The sequence below is a fragment of the Adiantum capillus-veneris genome, chromosome 15 (assembly GCF_014529385.1).
Source record: "Adiantum capillus-veneris isolate H3 chromosome 15, ASM1452938v2, whole genome shotgun sequence".
Taxonomy (NCBI): Eukaryota; Viridiplantae; Streptophyta; class Polypodiopsida; order Polypodiales; family Pteridaceae; genus Adiantum; species Adiantum capillus-veneris.
The window spans coordinates 37,952,975-37,973,301 of NC_140945.1; the positions used below are offsets into that span (position 1 = coordinate 37,952,975).

General features: G+C 43.3%; 1 protein-coding gene across 1 annotated transcript in view; it reads right to left on the reverse strand.

Annotated features, from left to right (window-relative positions):
- LOC147440535 (uncharacterized) overlaps positions 1 to 16,745 on the reverse strand; it is a 96,147-nt gene extending 79,402 nt beyond the window's left edge. Inside the window, exons 1-2 of the mRNA XM_086530253.1 lie at positions 16,573 to 16,745; positions 16,306 to 16,459 (exon numbers count right to left, since the gene is read on the reverse strand). Of these exons, the coding sequence (XP_086386379.1) occupies positions 16,306 to 16,459; positions 16,573 to 16,676 (258 nt within the window). The 5' untranslated portion in view covers positions 16,677 to 16,745. The remainder of the gene's footprint in view (positions 1 to 16,305; positions 16,460 to 16,572) is intronic.
- Positions 16,746 to 20,327: the final 3,582 nt, after the last annotated feature.

Genomic DNA, 20,327 nt, shown 5'->3' on the forward strand with positions numbered 1-20,327 from the left:
ATAGACGCCTGCGTTTTGCGGCGCATTCTGCATTCTGCGGAAGACCGTACGGCCTGATGACGTGGCAGCATTGTACAACAGTTTTGCGTGGGCTGCTTTTCTGGCTACGCAATTTGCAAGAGAGAGAGTGAGAGAGAGCTTTTACTTTATTTGCTCAAGAGAGCTTGTGAGAGAGAGATTGGGCTCTGCTTTTTTTTGGGCTCTGCTTTTAGCATCCCTTGTAAACCTATTTAATAGTGGTTTGGGCTCTCACTTCTCAGAGCATCTGGACGTAGAGTCTGAGAGTGAGTCCCAACCACTCCCTCGTACTTTGAGTTGCAGATTAATACAAAAAGAAATACTGAAAGGGGCGCCAGTCTTTGGGGCCAATATCTCTAGGCACGGAACTCCGTCGGGCCAATGTCGAATCCATTGTGAGCTGTGAACTGTTTTGAAGTAAATTCTTGTGGTGTCACGGTAGATTCTCGACTTGGAGTGTCCAAGTCTGTTACATCAAGGATCTTCTCCACAAAACGAAGGCTCTTGATGATCCCAAGGTCATCGTACAGATGTTGTACCTTTTCGGATTGCTGCCAGCATACCAAAATGAGGTTCTGCGCAATCCGATCACATCTATTGAAGACATCTATAAGTTCGCCAAGAATTATGATACTACCTTGGCGGCTTTTGCACGTGGCCCTACGAACGGGGAGACTCCTTGCCGTGGTTCCTCCATATCAAAATTCAAGGGCACTCAAACGCTTTGGCAACCACAAGTTAGTCATTCGACCCTCTGCAAAAGAAATCCAAGAATGACAGAAAATCAAAGGCAGCTCCTATGGAGTATCAAAAGAAAAACCGTTGTTTCGATTGCAACGATAAATGGACTAAGGTTGTGCCGCGACTCGGCCTCCGATCCAGCATTATCACAAAGTCTTCGACTTCCCCATCATGGGCCTCGAGCATGTGGATGTTATTTTAGGCATGCCATGGTTTTACAATAAGACAGCTTCTCTGTCTATCGATTATTCATCGCATACAGTTTTCTTTGAAGTTGATGGTGTGTACCATGTGATCAGGAATCTCCTCCTTCCTTGACCGCCGATTATGATGTAAATCTGCTTTCAGTTAATAAATTCAATGCATTGTCTCATGTATCCAGTGTGCAACTTGCAGTTTGTTGGGTTAAAGATTCGGTTGTAAATTTCCCATCTCAATGTCATTCTCTTCCTTCAAAAAGTGATGTTATTGCATTGGAAGTTCCTGAGTCTCTGTCCGATCATGATGTAACTATTAAGCATTATTTGGATTCTATTTTGGCTGAATTTGTGGACGTCTTTCCGCCGGATTTACCAGCTGGGCTTCCATCGTCTCGTGGGCCTGATCTTGAGCATAAGATAGAGCTTTTGCAAGGTAATCCCGTCTCTCGAAAACCTTATAGGTTCATCCCGAAAGAGGAAGACGAGATAGCTAGGTAGCTTCAAGCCTATCTCACCAGAGGTTTTATTGAACCTAATAAGTCTCTGTGGGGCGCTCCGGTTCTTCTCGCTAAATAGGAGGACGGTGGGATGCGCTTTTGCGTAGATTACAAAGGTCTCAATAGGTCACCATCAAGAACAAGTATCCATTACCTCGCATGGAAGACCTTATGGATCGACTCTTGGGTGCTTGTTATTTCACCAAGAATGATCTACGTTCTGGGTACCATCAGATACAGATACATCCGCGTGATGTCTCAAAAACCGCGGTTTGTACACGGTATGAACTGTAACAAACTTGGACACCCCAAGTCAAGATTCTATCGCGACACAGCAGAGATTCACTTCAAAACAGTTCACAATTCACACTTGAGTCGACACGGCCTGGCGTAGTTCCGTGCCTAGAGATATTGGCCCCAAAGACTGGCGCCCCTTTCGGTATTTCTTTTTGTATTAATCTGTGTTCAAAGTACAAGAGAGTGGGAGGGTGCTCACTCTCAAACTCTGCGTCTAGATGTTGAGAAGTGAGGGCCTAACCACTTACTTATGGGTTACAAGGGATGCCCAAAAGCAGAGTCCCAAAAGCATTCATCTTTTAAAAGCTTTTGAAAATAAAGCAACTCTTCCCAAAAACTGCTAATTCAGCCAGCGGAGGATTTCAGCCAGCACAAAAGCAACAAATCCGTACGACAGGCCACGTCAACACTGTCAACATGAAACGCGGCGCAAAATCCGGAGATCTGTACGACAGTCCATACAACCTGCCACGTCAGCCTATCAGTGCTTGTCCCGTGGTCTGTTGTCCACGTCACCATTTTGTGACATACCCCCCCTCTTGAAAGCATTGTAATCGCCCTCGATTACGCCTGCAAAACAGACAAAGGCCATAAACTATCTTAGCAGACACTAACTATTAGTACCGACGCAATAGGAACAACACATCTAGCACATGTACCAATCGACAGTCACATCACATGACAAATCACATTCAAAATTCATTCCAAATCTCAGACCATGATTAATCATCAACGTATTTAGCAATCGCATCGGGACCTCACAGATGCCCCATTAACTAATCCATATTGCAATCATGTCTATAGAGATTTATGAGAACGAAATGCTACAGTCATTTCATCTTTCACTTCTTGCACTCAAACAAGTCAAGTACAAATTAATCAGTATCATTTTCGTTATCGGGAATTCCAATTCATAAAGTCATACAGCAAAATATTGTCAGCTCAGCAGTATCCCTGAAACCCAAAGGGACATCAGTGACTATATCAAAAATCGGCGCAATCTGTTGACAAAGTAGTAGAGTGACTCCCCTCTTGTGCAAAGTGAAATCGGGGTTCTATCGGAGTAGACTATGCTAAACCGAATGCTTCAAGGTAAAGTTCCACAATCTGAGCAGTATCTGCTAGGTCCTCCTCCTTCATCCACTTCGCATCCAATGCAAGATAGTTCTTGAATTTAACCAAGAACCGCCCACTCACTTTACCTTTAATCTTTCTATCTTTATGTGCCCGTATCTGTTCTGGAACGAGTATCTCCTCACTTTCCTCCACTTTGGGTTGCGCATATGGCTCCCCATCATCGAGCACATCGCCTTCAAGAGGCTTCAAGAGACTCACATGAAAAGCATTGTGATCTTTCAAGTATCGGGCAGCTTCAGTATAAAGGAGACATCATTTATCTTTTCTTTTATCTGAAAAGGTCCATAGTATCTCATGCTAAGCTTTGGAAAAAAAAATAGCCGCTCTTTTCCTTTTCGTTTTCTTAGGCGTGCCTTCTCAAAACGTAAGAGCACCCAATTTGTTCTCCTTTAATTTCAAATCGCGACAATGTCGATCTATTGCCTTCTCATGTCTTTCTTGAGATTTCTCGCCTTCCGGACCTTGACAAAAGCGGCGTCCACATCCCGCATGTACTGGTCGGCTTCAAAAATCTTATCCTAGGTCTGGGGAATGTTCTGATCTACCAGTTGATTCCCTTTTTCCTTTCTTTCCTTGTGCCCTGGGACCTACGGGTAGCGTCTTTCGCTTCCCTGTCCATTGGCACGTCAGAGTCAATCATCGAAACCCTAAGACACACTATCATCTGATTCCTCTTTCTCTCGAATCCTTTGATGAACTTGCATCTGGTTTCCTTAGTTCGTTGAAACCCTCTGATTCGCCAGAATCTTGTGATGAGCTATCATCTCGTTCCCTTGATTCATTCTCTTCACTGGAAGACTCTTACCTTTTTGATACTATCCTGTTCGTCGAATAATCGATGGAGCCGGCATGCATTCCAAATCGTTGCTTAGTCATGTCCCATGGAGTCAGACTTCTGGCTTAAAGCATAGTCTTGAATCTCTTTAGCAAATCATAGCAAAACCGGTAAATTTGGTCTTTCAAAAGAATATTCGAGAAGTATCCCAAAATCTCTGGCAGTAGTCATCCAATGTATCTTTCTCAGTCATTTTCAAGTGATGCCAAGGCATGATGACATCTCTTGCATATTCATCGTTCTTTTCAAGTAAGATGCAGCCTTTCGCTCCCTGGAATGTTCTGAGAACCATGCTCCACAGAAGGCGACGTCAAACTGTTGTTCAACTCAAGGGCTCGATGGGTGTCCTCACCTGACTCCCTTCCTTGAACTCCTTGGTTTTCTCGATAATCTGGTCATTGTCAAAAGAGGACGACCTCTCCTCCTTTAAACGGCTAGATGACCTTCTATGCCTTCTAGACTTTGTTTCAAAAATCGTTCTCAAAAGAATCTTGTCTTAGGTGCTTCTTAGCACCCTCGAACACTTCAAATGGCGTCTTTCCTGTGTGTTGTTGTAGGCAAACTCCACCAAGGGCAAATACTTTTCCCATCTAGTCTTCTGATCCAAAGAAGAAGACTTCAACAAATCCAGTATAACTGAATTTGCAATCTCAGATTTCTCATCTGTTTGCGGATGGAAAGATGAAGAGAACTGCAACCGTGTCAATGTTCTCCCAAATAGCCTTCCAAAACAAACTCGTGAATCGGGGATCTTTGTCAGAGACTATTGTCTCAGGCATGCCATGTAATCTGAAAATCTGTGAAATGAACAATCTCGCTAAATGATTCGGCTTGACTATTTTTTTCACTGGAACGAAGTGAGCTTGCTTGCTAAATCTGTCGATGACATTCCAAATGCCATCATGCCCACTCTGTGTCTTCAAGAGATCAAAAATAAAATCCATAGCAATACTTTCCAGGGCCGGGTAGGAATGGGTAAAGGCTGTAACAATTCATGTGCTTTATGCCTGTCAAACTTGACATTCTGGCATACCAAGCAACTGCGTACAAAATCATCCACGTCCTTCTTGAGTCTTGGCCAAAAGAAGTAACGCTCCACACCTTTCAAGGTGGTGTCAATGTCGCGATGACACGTAAACGGTGGACAATGGCATTCGGTTAGAACCTTTTCCCTCAACGACTGTGTAACGCACAACATCATTTTCTTCATCAAGTAGCCATCCCGTATGGAATATCCCGCTCCTACCTCCCCATTCTGTATTCGACTCAATACAACAGAAAAATACTGATCTGTGGCATACTGATCGACCATGTCCTCGAAGCTTCTATGGTGAATCGCGAAAATAGCCAAGACTAACGGCTTCCGAGACAAGGCATCTGCCACCAAGTTCTTCTGTCCCTGTACATGGACAATCTGGAAGTGAAACTGTGACAAGGTGTTAGCCCACCGCATCTACTTTTCCGAAAGCTGCTTCTGTGACAAGTAGTGTAAACTCTGATGATCGGCAAAGTCAAAACTGGTCCTGTAGTCAACTTCTCTTTCAAAGTCTGAAAGGCAGTCACCTCTGTGGGTTCCCACGAGAAAGGGACTCCTTTTTGTGTCAAGATATGCAAAGGGAAAGCACCCTCTGTAATTTTTTTAATGAACCGCCATAAGTCCAAGAAGCTTCTCACTTCATGAACATTCGTCAAATCGGGCCAATTACGTATAGTTTCAATCTTGGCCGGGTCCATCTATACTCCTGCAACTGAGATAATGAGTCTCAGAAAGTGCATCTCCGACAAAAAAAAATCGCTCTTTTTCATATTTATAAGCAATTTATGCTTCCTCAGTGTCTGGAAAACCCACAAATGATCGGTAATCTCTGAAAATCCAAAAAGTCGTCCTGAAAGTTGTCTTGTAGACGTCTCCACGAACAATACAAATCTGATGATAATCACTTCTTCATCTGGATTCGGCAAGTAGAATTATGAAGTCTGTCGAGTATATCATCGATCCTCATAATATGGAAATCTGTTCTGGTTCATTGTTTCTTTATCATGGCCTCGGCTAACGCTGTAAGGTGGCCCGTTTGGTGGTGTACTACCACGAATCAATCATGGAATCTTCACGACGTAAAAGAGATAACTCGCTTTATACGCCTTTAGAGAAACAATCAACCTCTATTGCAGAAAAAATCTTGTCGTTTTCTTTTCGAGGTCAAACATATTCAACCTTCAATCATTCAGTTCTCTCAAGAAAAATCAAGTAAAGAAACTGAATTTCATCAAGTACAATCTCTCTTGCCTTGCATTTGTCAAAAGTCGCTTTCGTACCCCGATAGTCAACCACGGCGTTGTTCTTGTGGTACCAAGGAATTCCTAGGAGGACTTCACAACCTCCCAAGGGCATTTCGTAGAAGTCCTTGTGCCCTAAACACCCTGACATTGCAAACGAAGTTTTCCAATGATCGGTGTAATGGCCACATCTTGTCCGGGTGCCGCTAGAACTGCCTCCGCCTGTGGCATCAGGCTCTGTCGGGCATAATTCCAAATCGAGCCGCCAATTCAAGAAGTTGGTCTTGGCTCCTCCATCAAAGAAAAATAAGGGCTTCCTCATCTTTCACTTTGTTCCAAGGGCGGAAAAGTTTTGTACTTTTCGTTCATCTGATTCGGTTTGGACCCCACGCAAAGTGGTACCAGTTCTGCTTTCATCTGTTCTTTTCTTCGGCACTCGGCTGCTGCTCTGTAACTCTCAAATTTATGTTCATTGGTTCATCTTCTTTTCAAGAGTTCTTATCCATCTCTTTTTGCGAGTACAAGTTCTGCTTTTCTGCACTCGTCTGTCCTTTCAGCTTTCCTCCGGACTTGAGAGGAGAAGCAATGGCTATATGCCATCTCGAGTAAATCTTATCAATCAGGTAATTCTTCAGGTGTCTTGCCAATCTCATGTCCCTGGAGTACTTAATCAATCTGTTCACTCATATGCCAATCTCTAGTTGACGTTTGTACTCCATTCTGGCAAACTTGTCTGAAAAAAAATTTGCCCAAATCTTCATTCTTTTCTTCAGTTCCCGCGCCGGATTTTCAACTTCTCCTTGCCTTCCCACTGAGAGGTGTCATCTCTGTCAGATTCTTCACGAGAACCCTTGTGTAATCTGGGATTCTTATGGCTTTATGCCCTATAAGATAGAGCGATGAAGACGGGAGAGCGTCCGATGGGCGATGTATGAAGGGTGAGAGTGGCTAATAAGTCCGGGTCGGGTCACGAAGATTCTTTCCCAAAAGCTGTGCGCTGCAAAAAGGATCGGATCCTCTGTAGAAGAAGAATCTTTTTGTGCTCTGATACCACTAACAAACTTGGACACCCCAAGTCAAGATTCTACCACGACTCAACAGAGATTCACTTCAAAACAGTCACAACACAATTCACACTTGAGTCGACACGGCCCAGCGTAGTTCCTTGCCTAGAGATATTGGCCCCAAAGACTAGCGCCCCTTTCGGTATTTCTTTTTGTATTAATCTATGTTCAAAGTACAAGAGAGTACAAGAGAGTGGGAGGGTGCTCACTCTCAGACTCTGCGTCAGATGCTCTAAGAAGTGAGGGCCTAATCACTTATTTATTGGTTACAAGGGATGCCCAAAAGCAGAGCCCCAAAAGCATTCATCTTTTAAAAGCTTTTGAAAATAAAACAACTCTTCCCAAAAACTGCTAATTCAGTCAGCGTAGGATTTCAGCCAGCGCAAAAGCAGCAAATCCGTACGGCAAGCCACGTTAGCACTGTCAACGTGAAACGCGGCGCAAAATCCAGAGATCTGTACAGCAGTCTGTACAACCTGCCACGTCAGCCTGTCGGCGCTTGTCCCGGGGTCTGCTGTCCACGTCACCATTTTGTGACATAAACATTACCAGTTTTTAGTTTTATCCTTTGGGTTGACCAACCTACTTTCCAACAACTGATGATGATCTCTTTCGTTAGTATTTGGGAAAGTGGGTTGTGTTCTTCGACGATATGTTAATTTATAACTAAACACTCAACGAGCATCTGCAACACCTTCTCTCGTCTTGCGTGTTTTCAGACGAGAAAAGTTGTATGCGAAGCAAACCAAGTGCGAATTTTTCCGCACCAAGTTGTTGTATCTAGGTCATGTCATCTCGGTCGATGGCATTCGCATTGACCCCGAAAAGATACGTGTTGTGCTAGATCAGCCCATTCTTCGCACGAAACAAGCAAGTAAAATCCTTTTTGGGTTTTAGGAGCTTCTTTCGAAAAATTTATTAACAACTACGCTCGTATTATCGAACCCTTTACCTATTTGTTAAAGGGCATTTGAAGCAAAAAGCATAGTGTTAGTCCGTCTATAACAGGGTTGGACACTCCAAGCGAGAAATCAATAGCAACACACGAGCAGAAACTTTCGTAGAGAGAGAGAGAGAGTCGACACGCCCAACGTAGTTCCGTGCCCAGAGATATTGGCCCAAAAGTTTGGCGCCCCTTTCGGTATTTCTTTGTCATTATTGCAAAGTACAACTCCCGAGGGACCTCTGCTCTCAGACTCTGCATCCAAATGTTCTGCAGAGTGAGGCCGAAGGGCTCTTATAAACAATACATGGGATGCCCAAGAGCAGAGCCCCAAAAGCAATTTCACCCAAAAGCTAGCGTTGGAGATTCCCCAAAGTAGCCAACATAATTTGCAGAAATCCATATAGCCTGTCACATGGCACCTGCAGCTCAAATCGCGGAAGTTTTGTACGATCGTGCCACGTCAACATCCGTACAATCCGCCACATCAGCATGTCAATGCATTTTACTAAAATCCCTTCAAGCTCCTGTCTTTTAAAGTTTTGGCCCAATGACCGGTGCTTCATAAGTTCTTCAAGTTAGTCCGTTCAGTTTCTTTCTTCCACTTGGCCATTTCTATGCCAAATGGTCACTGCCACATCATAACTTTGTGACATACCCCCCTCATGAAAGAAATGTAATCGCCCTTGATTATGCCTGCAAAATCAGACATAAGCCATAAACCAGTTCAGTAACACTGACTCTAAGTACCGACGCACTAGACGACACAAATCCAGCACTTGCACAAAGACGACACTCACTGAACATCAAATCAAATTCATATCAAATCACATAGAATCCATCGAGATCTAGGACCGTGATTCCTGGCAACTTGTTTAGCAATCGCATCTAGATCCACACCGGACCTCACTGATATCGGATTAACTAACGATCATGTCCATAGAATCTCAAGACCGAAATGTTGCAGTCATTTCGTCTTTCGAACCTGCACTCAACACGACACATGAGTGAGCACACATAAATCAAATTCATTTTCAGGAATTTCCATGTCGAAGTACTTCTTTCATAAAATCATCCAGTAGAATATTGTCAGCCCATCAGTATCTTGAAATCCAAAGGAAAATCACCGACTTTATTCCATATGTGGCAAAGGAGCGGGGTGACTCCCCTCTTCTGCAATCTCGTCTGCACCAAATTCAACCATGCTGATCTCCGGGGTTTCTCGAAATAGTCAAAGCTAGGTCAAAAGCCTCAAGGTAAAGTTCCAATATCTGAGGGGTATCTGCTAGGTCCTCCTCCATCCACTTTGCATTCAATGCCGAGTAGTTCTTGACTAAGCACCCCCGCTCACTTTACCTCTCTCTTTACTTTCCTTGTGAGCCAGTATCTGTTCCGGAACGAGAATCTCCTCGCTCTCTTCTACTTTAGGTTGCTCCTTAGGCTCCCTCTTGCTCCTCGCTCTCTTCTACTTTAGGTTTCTCCTTAGGCTCCCTGTTGACTGGCACCTCACCCTTGAAAGGTTTCAAGAGACTCACATGAAAAGCATGATCTTCCAAGCATTTGGCAACTTCACTCTGAAGGATACATCATTTATCTTCTCTTGAATCTGGAAAGGGCCATAGTACCGCATTCTTAGCTTTGTAAAAAGATGCTCCTTCCCTTCCGTTTCCTTAGGCATGCCTTCTCAAGCCATAAGAGCACCCAATCAACTTCCTTCAACTGCAAGTCGCGTTGATGTCTATCAGCTGCCTTCTTATGTTGTGCTTGAGACTTCTCAAGAGCCTCGCAAACCTTGGCAAAAGCAATGTTCAAATCTCTCGTAAATTGATCCGCTTCAAAAATCTTATCCTGGGTCTAGGGAATTCTTTGATCTACCAGCTGATTCCCTTTCCCTTTCTTTCCTTGTGTCTTAAGACCTGTGGGTAGCTTCGCTAGCTTCCCCTGTCCATTGGCACGTCACTTTCAATCATCGGAACCTTGAGACACACTACCATCTGATCCCCTTTCTCTGGAATCCTCTGATGAACTTGCATCTGGTTCCCTTAGTTCGTCGGAACCTTCGGATGTGCTACCATTTGATTTTTTCCAAAATCTTGTGATGAGTTGTCATCCGGTTCCCCTAATTCATTCTTTTCACTGGCAGACTCTTGCCCTCTTGAGGTGGATACTATGATGTCCATAGGATAAATCAATAAGCCGGCATGCGTTCCACATTGTTGCTTATAATGTCCAATGAGTCTCTAAATGGGTTCAGACAATAGTCTCGAACCTCTTTTGGCAAACCACAGTAAAACCGCTCAATCTGGTCTCTCTAGCAAATAAGTATCCCAAAACCTCTGGCAGTAGTTATCCAATGTATCTTTCTTCATCATTCTCAAGTGATGCCACGCCATGATGACATCTCTTTCATATTCAAATGATATCCAAGTTGATGTGAAAATTTCCTTGAATTTTAACCACGTCGCAGGTGCTTTTGTGCGTATCAATAGAGTAGACCCCCATGTCTATGCAATTCCCTTCTTGAGGCTTCAAGTAATATGCCGCCCTTCGCACCTTGGACTGTTTTGTGAACCGATCTCCAGAGAAGGCGACGTCAAACTGTTGTACAAAGTCCACCAAGGGCAAATACTTTTCCCATTCAGTCTTTTGATCCAATATATAAGACTTCAACAAATCCAAAACCATTGAAATGGCTATCTCAAATTGCCCATCTCTCCACGGGTGGAACGAGGACGAGAACTGCAACCGTGTGCCAATGTTCTCCCAAATTGCCTTTCAAAACAAACTAGTAAACCGGAGATCTCTGTCCGAAGCAATGGACTCAGGCATGCCATGTAATCGGAAAATCTGTGAGAAAAACAGTTTTGCCAAATGATCGGGCTCTTGGGAAGATTAAAAAAATGAAATCCATAGCAATGCTTTCCCAGGGGCGGGAGGGTATTGATAAAGGTTGTAGAAGTCCTAGTGCCTTATGCGTGTCAAACTTGAGCTTTTGGCATTCTAAGCAGCTGCAAACAAACTCGTCCACATCCTTTTTGAGCCTCTGCCAGTAAAAGTAACACTCAACACCCTTCAAGGTGGTATCTATGTTGCGGTGACCCGAAAAAGGTGGACAATGGCACCCTGTCAAAACTTTTTCCCTCAAAAGCTATGTTACACAAAACATCGTTTTCCGTATCAAATAGTCGTCCCGTATGGAACAGCCTGCAACTAGCTCCCCACGTTGTATCCGGTGAAAGATATCTGCAAAATCAGGATCGGTGGCGTACTGATCAATCATATCTTTGAAGCTTCGATGATCTACTGTGGAAATAGCTAGAATGAAGGGCACGCATCTACCACTAAAGTTTTGTCCCTGAACATGGACTATCTGGAAAAGAAACTGTGACAAGATGTTAGCCAACCGCATCTACTTTTCCGAAAACTGCTTTTGCGACAAGTAGCAGCGTAAACTCTCATGATTTGTGAAGATGGTAAAGCCAACTCCGAGTCAATAGTTCGCCACTACGTAAGAGCATGGATAATTGCCAAAAGCTCTCATAAATTTGTGCAACCCGTTCAGGACGTGAAAACATCCTGCTCTCGTAAGCTATGACATGGCCTTCTTGTATCAAGACTACTCCCAAACTGCGACCACAAGCATCACAATCAACTTCAAATGGCTTTTGCAAGTTTTGCAAGGCCAACACTGGTCCCGTAGTCAACTTTTCCTTGAGAATCTAAAAGGCTGCAATCTCTGTCAGGGCCCAAGTAAAAGGAACCTCTTTCTGAGTCAGTACATGCAAAGGAGAAGCTATCTCTGCAAATTTTTGAATGAACTGCCAATAATATGAGCACAAGCCCAGAAAGCTTCGAACTTCATGAACATTCTTCAAATCAGGACAATCACGAACAGTCTCAATTTTGGCCAGGTCCATCTTTACCCCTTCTGCTGAGACGATGTGTCCCAAGAAATTTATCTCAGACAAGAAAAAACTCGCTCTTTTTCACAGTTATAACCGATTTATGCTTCCGCAGTGCCTGGAAAACCTACAACAGGTGGTGAGTGTTCAGCTTCATTCTTGGAGAAGACGATAATGTCATCAAAGAAAGTGCCGCCAAACAATCGTACTCTCTGAAAATCCTATCCATCATGCGGTTGAATGTAGCTGGAGCATTCGTATGGCCAAATGGCATCACCAAATATTCATACAAACTCAAAAGTCGTCCTGAAAGCTGTCTTGTAGACGTCTCCAGGAGCAATTTGGATATGATGATAACCACTCTTCGAATCAATTTGGCTAAAGCAAGCAGAACCCTTAAGTCTGTCGAGTTTATCATCGATCCTCCCAATGGGGAATCTGTTCTGGTTCATTATTTCTTCATTTTGGGCTCGGCTAACTCTATAAGGTGGCCAATTCGATGATGTACTGTTGGTAATCAGATCAATCGTGTGATCTTCAAGACGTGAGGAGGTAACTCACCTGTAAGCCCTCGGAGAAACAGTCAGAGCTTGCAAAAAATCTTTTTTCGAAGTCTGACATATTCGACCTTTAATCATCATTCATTTCTTTCAAGAAAATCGAATAAACAAAAAGACTAGATTTCATCAAGTGGGACAGGCTCGCCTTTCTGTTTTACATCAAGTACAATCTCTTTGCCCTTCTCATTCTTTCAAGATGTCCTTCCTTGCCCTATATCGACCACGGCACTGTTCTTGGGGAACCAAGGGATTCCTCGGAGGATGTTACACCCTTGCAAAGGCATGATGTAAAAGTCCTCGTGCCCTAAATACCCCTGACAATGCAAACGTAGTTTGTCAGTGATAGGTGTAATGGCAACATCCTATCCGGGTGCCTCTAGAACAGCCTCGGCCGGTGGCCCCATTCCCTCGGGCGTAATTCCAAGTCAAACCGCCAATTCGGTTGAAATGAAGTTGGCCTTGGCTTCTCCATCAAAGAAGATAAGGGCTTCCTGGTCTAGCACTTTGCCCCATGCTTTGCAAAGTTCAGCACTTTCATTCAGTTGGTCAAGGCTTGCGGTCCCCACAAAATCAGGTATCAGTCTTGCTTTCGTCTTTTCTTTTCTTCCGCGCTCGGCTACTGCTCTATAACTCTCTGGTTTATCTTCTCGTGGTCCTCTGGTTCATCTTCTTTTCAGGAGTTCTATCCATCTCTTTCTGCAAGTACAGGTTTCGCCTTTTTTTTTTTGCACTTGTCTGTCCTTTCAGCTGCCATCTTGAGTAAATCTCATCAATTAGGTAATTCTTCAAGTATTTTGCAAATCTCGATGATCAATCTTTTCACACATGTATCAACCTACAGTTGACGTTTGTACTCCGCTCTGACAAACTTTTCTACCAAGAATTTATCCAAATCTTCATTCTTTTCTTCAGTTCCCGCGTCGGATTTCAACTTTTCTCTGCCTGCCCACCGAGAGGTGTTATCTTTGTCAGATTCTTCGCGAAAACCCATATGTAATCTGGTGTTCTTTATGGCTTATGCCATGTAAGACAGAGCGATGAAGACAGGAGCGCGCCCGATGCAATGAAGAAAGAGTGGGAGAGGCTAATAAGTACGGGGTCGGGGCACGGGGAGTCTCTCACAAAAACTACGTGTGCTGCAAAAAGGATCGAATCTTCCATAGAAGAAGAATCTAACCTAGCTCTGATACCACTGTAAACAGGCTTGGACACTCTAAGCGACAAATCAATGGCAACACACCAACAGAGACTTCGAAATCACTAAACTTTGATAGAGAGAGAGAGAGAGAGAGAGAGAGAGAGTCGACACGGCCCAGCATAGTTCCGTGCCTAGAGGTAATTGCCCCAAAGTCTAGCGCCCCTTTTAGTATTTCTTTATCATTAATCATTGCAAAGTACAAATCCCAAGGGACCTCTACTCTCAGACTCTGCATCCATATGCTCTATAGAGTGAGGCCCCAAGGGCTCTTATAAACAGTACATGGGATGCCCAAGAGCACAGCCCCAAAAGCAATCAATTCAAAAGCACTTTCACCCAAAAGCTTTGGTCCCCAAAAGCTAGTGTTGGAGATTCCCAAAAGCAGCCAACGTAATTTGCGGAAATCCGTATAGCATGCCACGTGGCACCTGCAGCGCAAATCGCGAAAATTCCGTACGATCGTACCACGTCAGCATCTGTACGATTTGCCACGTCAGCATGTCAACGCATTTTACGGAAATCCCTTTCAAGATTCAAGCTTCTATCTTTTAGGGTTTCCGGCCCCAACGGCCGGTACTTCATAAGTTCTTCAAGTTAGCCCGTTCAGTTTCTCTCTTCCACTTAGCATTTCTCTGCCAGATGGTCATGCCACGTCAGCACTTTGTGACACCGTCGATTCAATAGACTGATGAGCTCGATCAATGTTTTCAAACATTGAAGCGACTTGTTACTACTACACCAATGTTGCAGATTGTGGATCCGAACAAACCCTTTGTGGTGGAAACGGATGCCTGTGACTATGCAATTGGCGCTATCCTATACCAGGATGGGTGGCCTATAGCATTTGAGAGTTGCAAGCTCACAAACGTGCACACGTTATTCCATACACGAGAAGAAATTGTTGGCGGTCATTCATGCCTTGAAGGTTTGGCGCCGTTACCTCTATGGTGCCCGCTTCGTGGCATGGACAGACCACCATTCTTTGAAATATCTCGGCGATCAGCTTGACCTTCGTGGTCGAAAGGCAAGGTGGACCGAACTCATGCAAGAGCTCGATTTCAAGATACGCTACCCGAAAGGTGCTACCAATACGGTAGCCAATGTCTTAGAAGGATGTCTACTCTTTCATTTGTTGAAATCCCGACCGACTTCTATCTTTCTCTCAAAGGGCGTTGCCAAAACGATCATCACTTTGGTGCAATCTGGCAACGTCCGGAAGGCAAATCTGAATGGAGGGAGAAAGACGGGCCTTAAGGCAACCAAAGCATGGCTGCCCTCTAGGGGATCTGGGATCTCTCCTCTCCAAGCCCTCCTCATGCTGCCTTGAGGAAAAACACTAGGGATGCAAGGAAAAGGTTGGGCTGCCTGCTCGGAAAAACGCCAGGGCTGCCAGCTGCCAATCTCCATCTGCTGATGCCCACTGGGACACCAAGGGAGGGCGCCCCCCTCTAGGCTGGTCTACGATGTCTAAGAGTTACCCCCATGCCCATATATAGGGACAACCATCAGCTGCCCGACCCAACCCTCAGTCCCCCCTGACCTAGAAATAAGAGAAATAATGTGGGGAAAATGGGAAAGGGCATCAGATGGGGGGGAAAATAAGGGGAGGTTGGGATAAAACATCCCAGAGCCTATGTGGCCATGGAACCAAGCTAAAACCCAAGCTATAATGGCTAAACACAACCCGACATGAGGGAACAACCTCACACTGGCCGAGCACAGCCACAAAGAAGCCCTCACTCCCTAACACCATTCCCAGGGAGAAACTGGGACCGACTATACGAATGTAGAGAGATGCCACAACTCTAACAGGGGGTGTTTTACATTTTCTTTTTTACTATTTGGATCACTTAGGTAACTAGAAAGCAGTGTCGTCCGACTGGCTTGGGAGATGGCTTAGGAGAAGCTCTCTGGAACCATGGGCGCAAACCCACCTGGGTTCGATGCTTGTTCATGGAGCCGTTGCGGGAATAAGTTTTCGCCTCTACGCAACAAGAAAGGAAATCTCATGAGGGTATCTCATGAGATTTTGCTTAATGAAACGAGAGTAGAGCAAATATGTAGAGCGCACCCATTCTACAAGAATGGGAGCTTGCTACAGTATTGTTGACTATTATATAGCGAAGTTCATTTATCCACAAATGGATTTTTGCTTAGCATATAACCTTGGTATCAAAGCTTAGGCTACATCATGGATGCGCATTCATCCCGTGTTCCAAGCTAGCCCCATTGAGAAAAGTTTGGAACACGATGACCACGCAATTCCGCTCGAGGAGATTTCACACTTGGAGGATAACACCTGCTATGTTCCACTTGAACCATTTGGTCAATGATCAAAGGGTGAAGCGGTCCCATTGGACTCCTTCACAATACCTAATCAAGCAGAAGTATCATCCTGAGTCACTAAGGAGTTGATGATGTTGCCTAAAAGTCAATTCCTCGAATTTTTTGCCGAAAGTAATACATCCCTAGACATCAAGATGGACACCTCAGTTTTGATCGCACATCAAGAGATGGAGCTTCACAATTGTCTCTTAGGCTCTACCTCTGTACCTTCTCTTGGATCCATCCCTTGCAAATGACTTAACGCATTGATGACAGCATATGCCTCCCAGAAATAGACAAAAAAATCATACCATAAAAACCGAGTGACCTTCCTTTAGTATGCAAAGGCGTCCATTGATCCGCTGATGAGCATTTTGTGTCGGATGCACAGCAACATTGTCCTTGACATAAAGTACCTCTTGATCTTCCATGGATTCCCCCTCGGTTTTCCTTGCTGTTGGACCCTTTTGCAAGTAAAGGACATACCCAGTATGAGTAGAATAACCAGAAAGCTCTCTCTCTCTCTCTCTCTCTCTCTCTCTCTCTCTCTCTCTCTCTCTCTCTCTCTCTCTCTCTCTTGAAATGCGAGAGAAGGGGTTTCTGTTATGCTTTGAGAAGCAGCATAATCAGCATCGTCAATAAGATCCTGGAGCTCGACACCTGTGCGACCGAGGCCGCTCATGGCTTCTTCGTTTTCAGCTTTCCACACTCCTCCTTCCGAAATATGAGAGAGAGAGAGAGAGAGAGAGAGAGAGATGAAATGAAATGAAATGTTTATTAACGTCTACAAAAGGCCTATGAGACAGGTGGAGAGAGAGAGAGAGAGGGGGGGGGGGGGGGGGGGGGGGGGGGGGAGTAGGTCTCTTGCTTAAATGACTCTATTTAGAAGGGATTCAGACTGCCTTAACATCTCAGCTAACCATGGAAGATCCTATTCGTCAAGAGGTGGTGGAGGAAAGAATTATGGACCCACATTGCGAGGGGCGGCTCCAGCCCCCACCCCCCCCCCCCCCCCCCCCCCCCCCCCCCCCCCCCCCCCCACCCCCCCCCCCCCCACCCCGCGCGGCCACGCCGAGAGTAAGAAGTTTGTGCACTTTTCAGCACATAAACGCGCTCAAGACTTCGATTTCAACCCTTACTTGGTTGGAGCGGTTGAAACAGCCTAAGCCACCATTCTGTATCCGCAGCCACATACGCTAGTGTGAATGACAGAAAACAAGAAATTAAAGGCAGTCGAAAGAGACTACGTGCAACCTGAACATACCCTTAGTTAATCAAAGTGAAGAGAGAGAGAGATATGCACACATGCTACATTCATTCACATTGCGAACAGCCCACCCTCTTGATGAAGACCTCCTTATGATTACCTATGTGCAGAGTAAGCAACATCCTCGAGAGATCCAAGTCGTCTGCTTGTAGCTTTTATAGAATGCAATCCCTCTCTCCGCTATTCGCGGTTGTTAAATGAGAATTCGTTTATCTTAACATGAAATAGGGAGGTTTCATCGCCTTAGGCGTCTTCTTCTTCTTGTCGTTTATCCAAAATCTTTCAACTTGTTTACTGTATTGTGAATCTAAGATAAGTGAGAGGGATGAGAGATCTCCCAAGGATAGACTACATGGGAGACTATGTACAATAAAATCTAGAAGTACATTGAGGCAAGCCAATTGTATGGAATCTTTTGATTACATTATATTTTATTTAGGAAACCAATAGAAGTTCTTATTCCATAATCAAATGAGACAAGTCTCTAATGTCCGTCCTATTAGACAAGTCTCTTATGTACCAAATACGCCCATATTGATCATGACAATTTTGAGAAAATTTTTATTTCTTGAAAAAAACCATCACTTTAAAAAACCAATGGAAGTGTGGATATAGATTCCTCAATTGTCTCCATATAAGGTATTTGTATACAAATAAATGAGATGAAAGAAAAAAAAATTCAAGGCTAATCTTTGATAAATAAAAATAAAAAATTCAACATGCGTAGTTTTTGTATGACATAAATCACCAAATGTGGCTTACATAAATAGTATCACCTTATGTAATGCAATGGAAGATCTAGTATATAGTCCACATAAGATAATGCAAATTTAAATGAACTAAATGTTTTATGTGGTTGTTAATTGAATTTACAAATTTTGTGTAGTTGACCACACGACTTTCCATATTTAATTCTAGTTAGAAAGAGTTGCAAAAATGTCAAGCATATATATAAGTAGCTACCATGGATTATCACATGCACCCTACTCATTTTTTTCTTAAACTAGAATACCAATTTTAGTGAAAAATCTACTATTGTTTTGCATAGGTGCTTTTCATGAGTGTAGTTACTATTGAGGTTGTCTACAAAACTGGGGATTATAATTTTTATGAGTAATTTGGCTAGCATTTTATAACATTGTAAAAGCATTTCTTGAGATCTTTTCTAGATTTCATGTACCATTTTATTTAAGCTCGTGTACTTTTTGGTACCAAACTAGTGTTAAAATTAATTAAACATAGAAAATTTTCTTTTCTATGAATACAGAAGTAAGGTTTTGAAAGGAAGAACTCTCTCTTATGGTGTGCACGTGGGGCGTTCATCATGTCCATGTGTTCAAAAGGTACACTTTAGTCCATCCGGCCCCTTTCCATAACTCATTGGAGGAGCTACTGTTCATGACGGGATACAATAACCATGCAAAAGAAGTTATGCAAGGAATTTTTGCGAGTAGGAAATGGGCCGACGAGGCAGTAAGAGAATGGACATTGTGGCAATTGAGAGAGACATATAAGCCAAGCATACTACAATAGCACACAAAAACCATCCCATTCTAACTTCCCTTGGCTGCTCACTAGTTGGCCACTACCAATGGTCAAGCGTAATTGCAACAACATTTTTGAAAAAGTAGGCATGAAGTTGATGACACTAATAGTGCTCATTTATTTGCAAATCTATTCTGAGCAACAATACATTGTAGCAATTGGTTTTTGGACTTCCTCTTCATAGCACTGTAATGTCTCCTACATCTTCAACCTTCAATCTTAGATGGTAACAACTATTCACCTTTAATTTCCAATAGCGGACATTCAAATAAGACAATGAACATTCCTCGTGAATTTGAAGATGTTTTTTTGTATTGTTTAAAACCTTGGGGGGGTTGTTGGTTAAAAGGAAAGTTGTCATTACACAATACATAGTCAATGTAATGAGTACCTTTTTTTAAGAATCACTTGGGTGAGTTTTAATGCACGCACTCATTGTCACAATCAACGTGGGCGAGTTTGGTACATAAGAGACGGGATAAGAGACTTGTCTAATATGATAGACATTAGAGACTTGTCTCGTTTACTATTGAGTAAGAACTTTTCTTGGTTTCCTAAATTTCTTTAAAAAAAGATAATACTTTGCCAATAGATTCTATACAACTCGCTTGCGTTCTGCTTGCCTTGATGTAACTCAAGGACATCTCTCATCCCTCACATTGTCATGCCGCTCGGCACAACAAGGAGAAACAAGATTTTTTGTTCAATGATCAAGAAAAGTGTATCTCAGTTTAGCCTTGAGCCGGTTAAAAAATTCAAGATAATTGGTTGAGAGGAGGATTGAAAGGGAATATTTATGTTTTGATTTTGCAAGAAAGGTGCTTTAGCTCGAGTAGATACCTCAACTAAGATGGATGATGCAACGAAAAGGGCATTAGAAGAAGTTTCTAAAGAGTGCAATTTCTTTGAAGGGAATGACCCAAAAGGATAAGTAAATGTTGTGAAGCAAAAATAATACTTCAAAGTGTTTCAGAAGAGCGCATGATTACGACTTTTGAACGAGTAGTGGGTTTAGAATTCATTGACATGGTTCAAGGACTTGAAAGGGAATACGATCGTAGTTGAGATGCAAATGCTTTTATACAAGAATGTTGTGATCATATTGACTTACATTAGGAAAAGATGATAGCATGGAGTAAACAGGAGCATCAAGGAATGGGGATACACTTGATGAAGCAGATAGAGTTATAGATGCTTCAAAGGGTATATGTAGATAGCTGGATAAACAATTTGTCCACAATTTAGAGACTATGAATGATGAGGATATCTCAGAAGAATATGAATTTGTATACAAGGTGACTGAACAAGAGGATGAATAATGATTTTTAATGAGGATGAAAGTCAACAACAGAGGGATAACCGGATGATTGGGTTGCTACCAGCAATTACCAATGGATCCAGTTGAGGTACTAGAAGAGGGTGATTCGCAAGGGGTGCTTGATTCAGACATCATCTGCAATCTACATGAGATGAGCATCAACAAGGTGTCATGGTTCTACAATAGATTACGATTTACGAGTC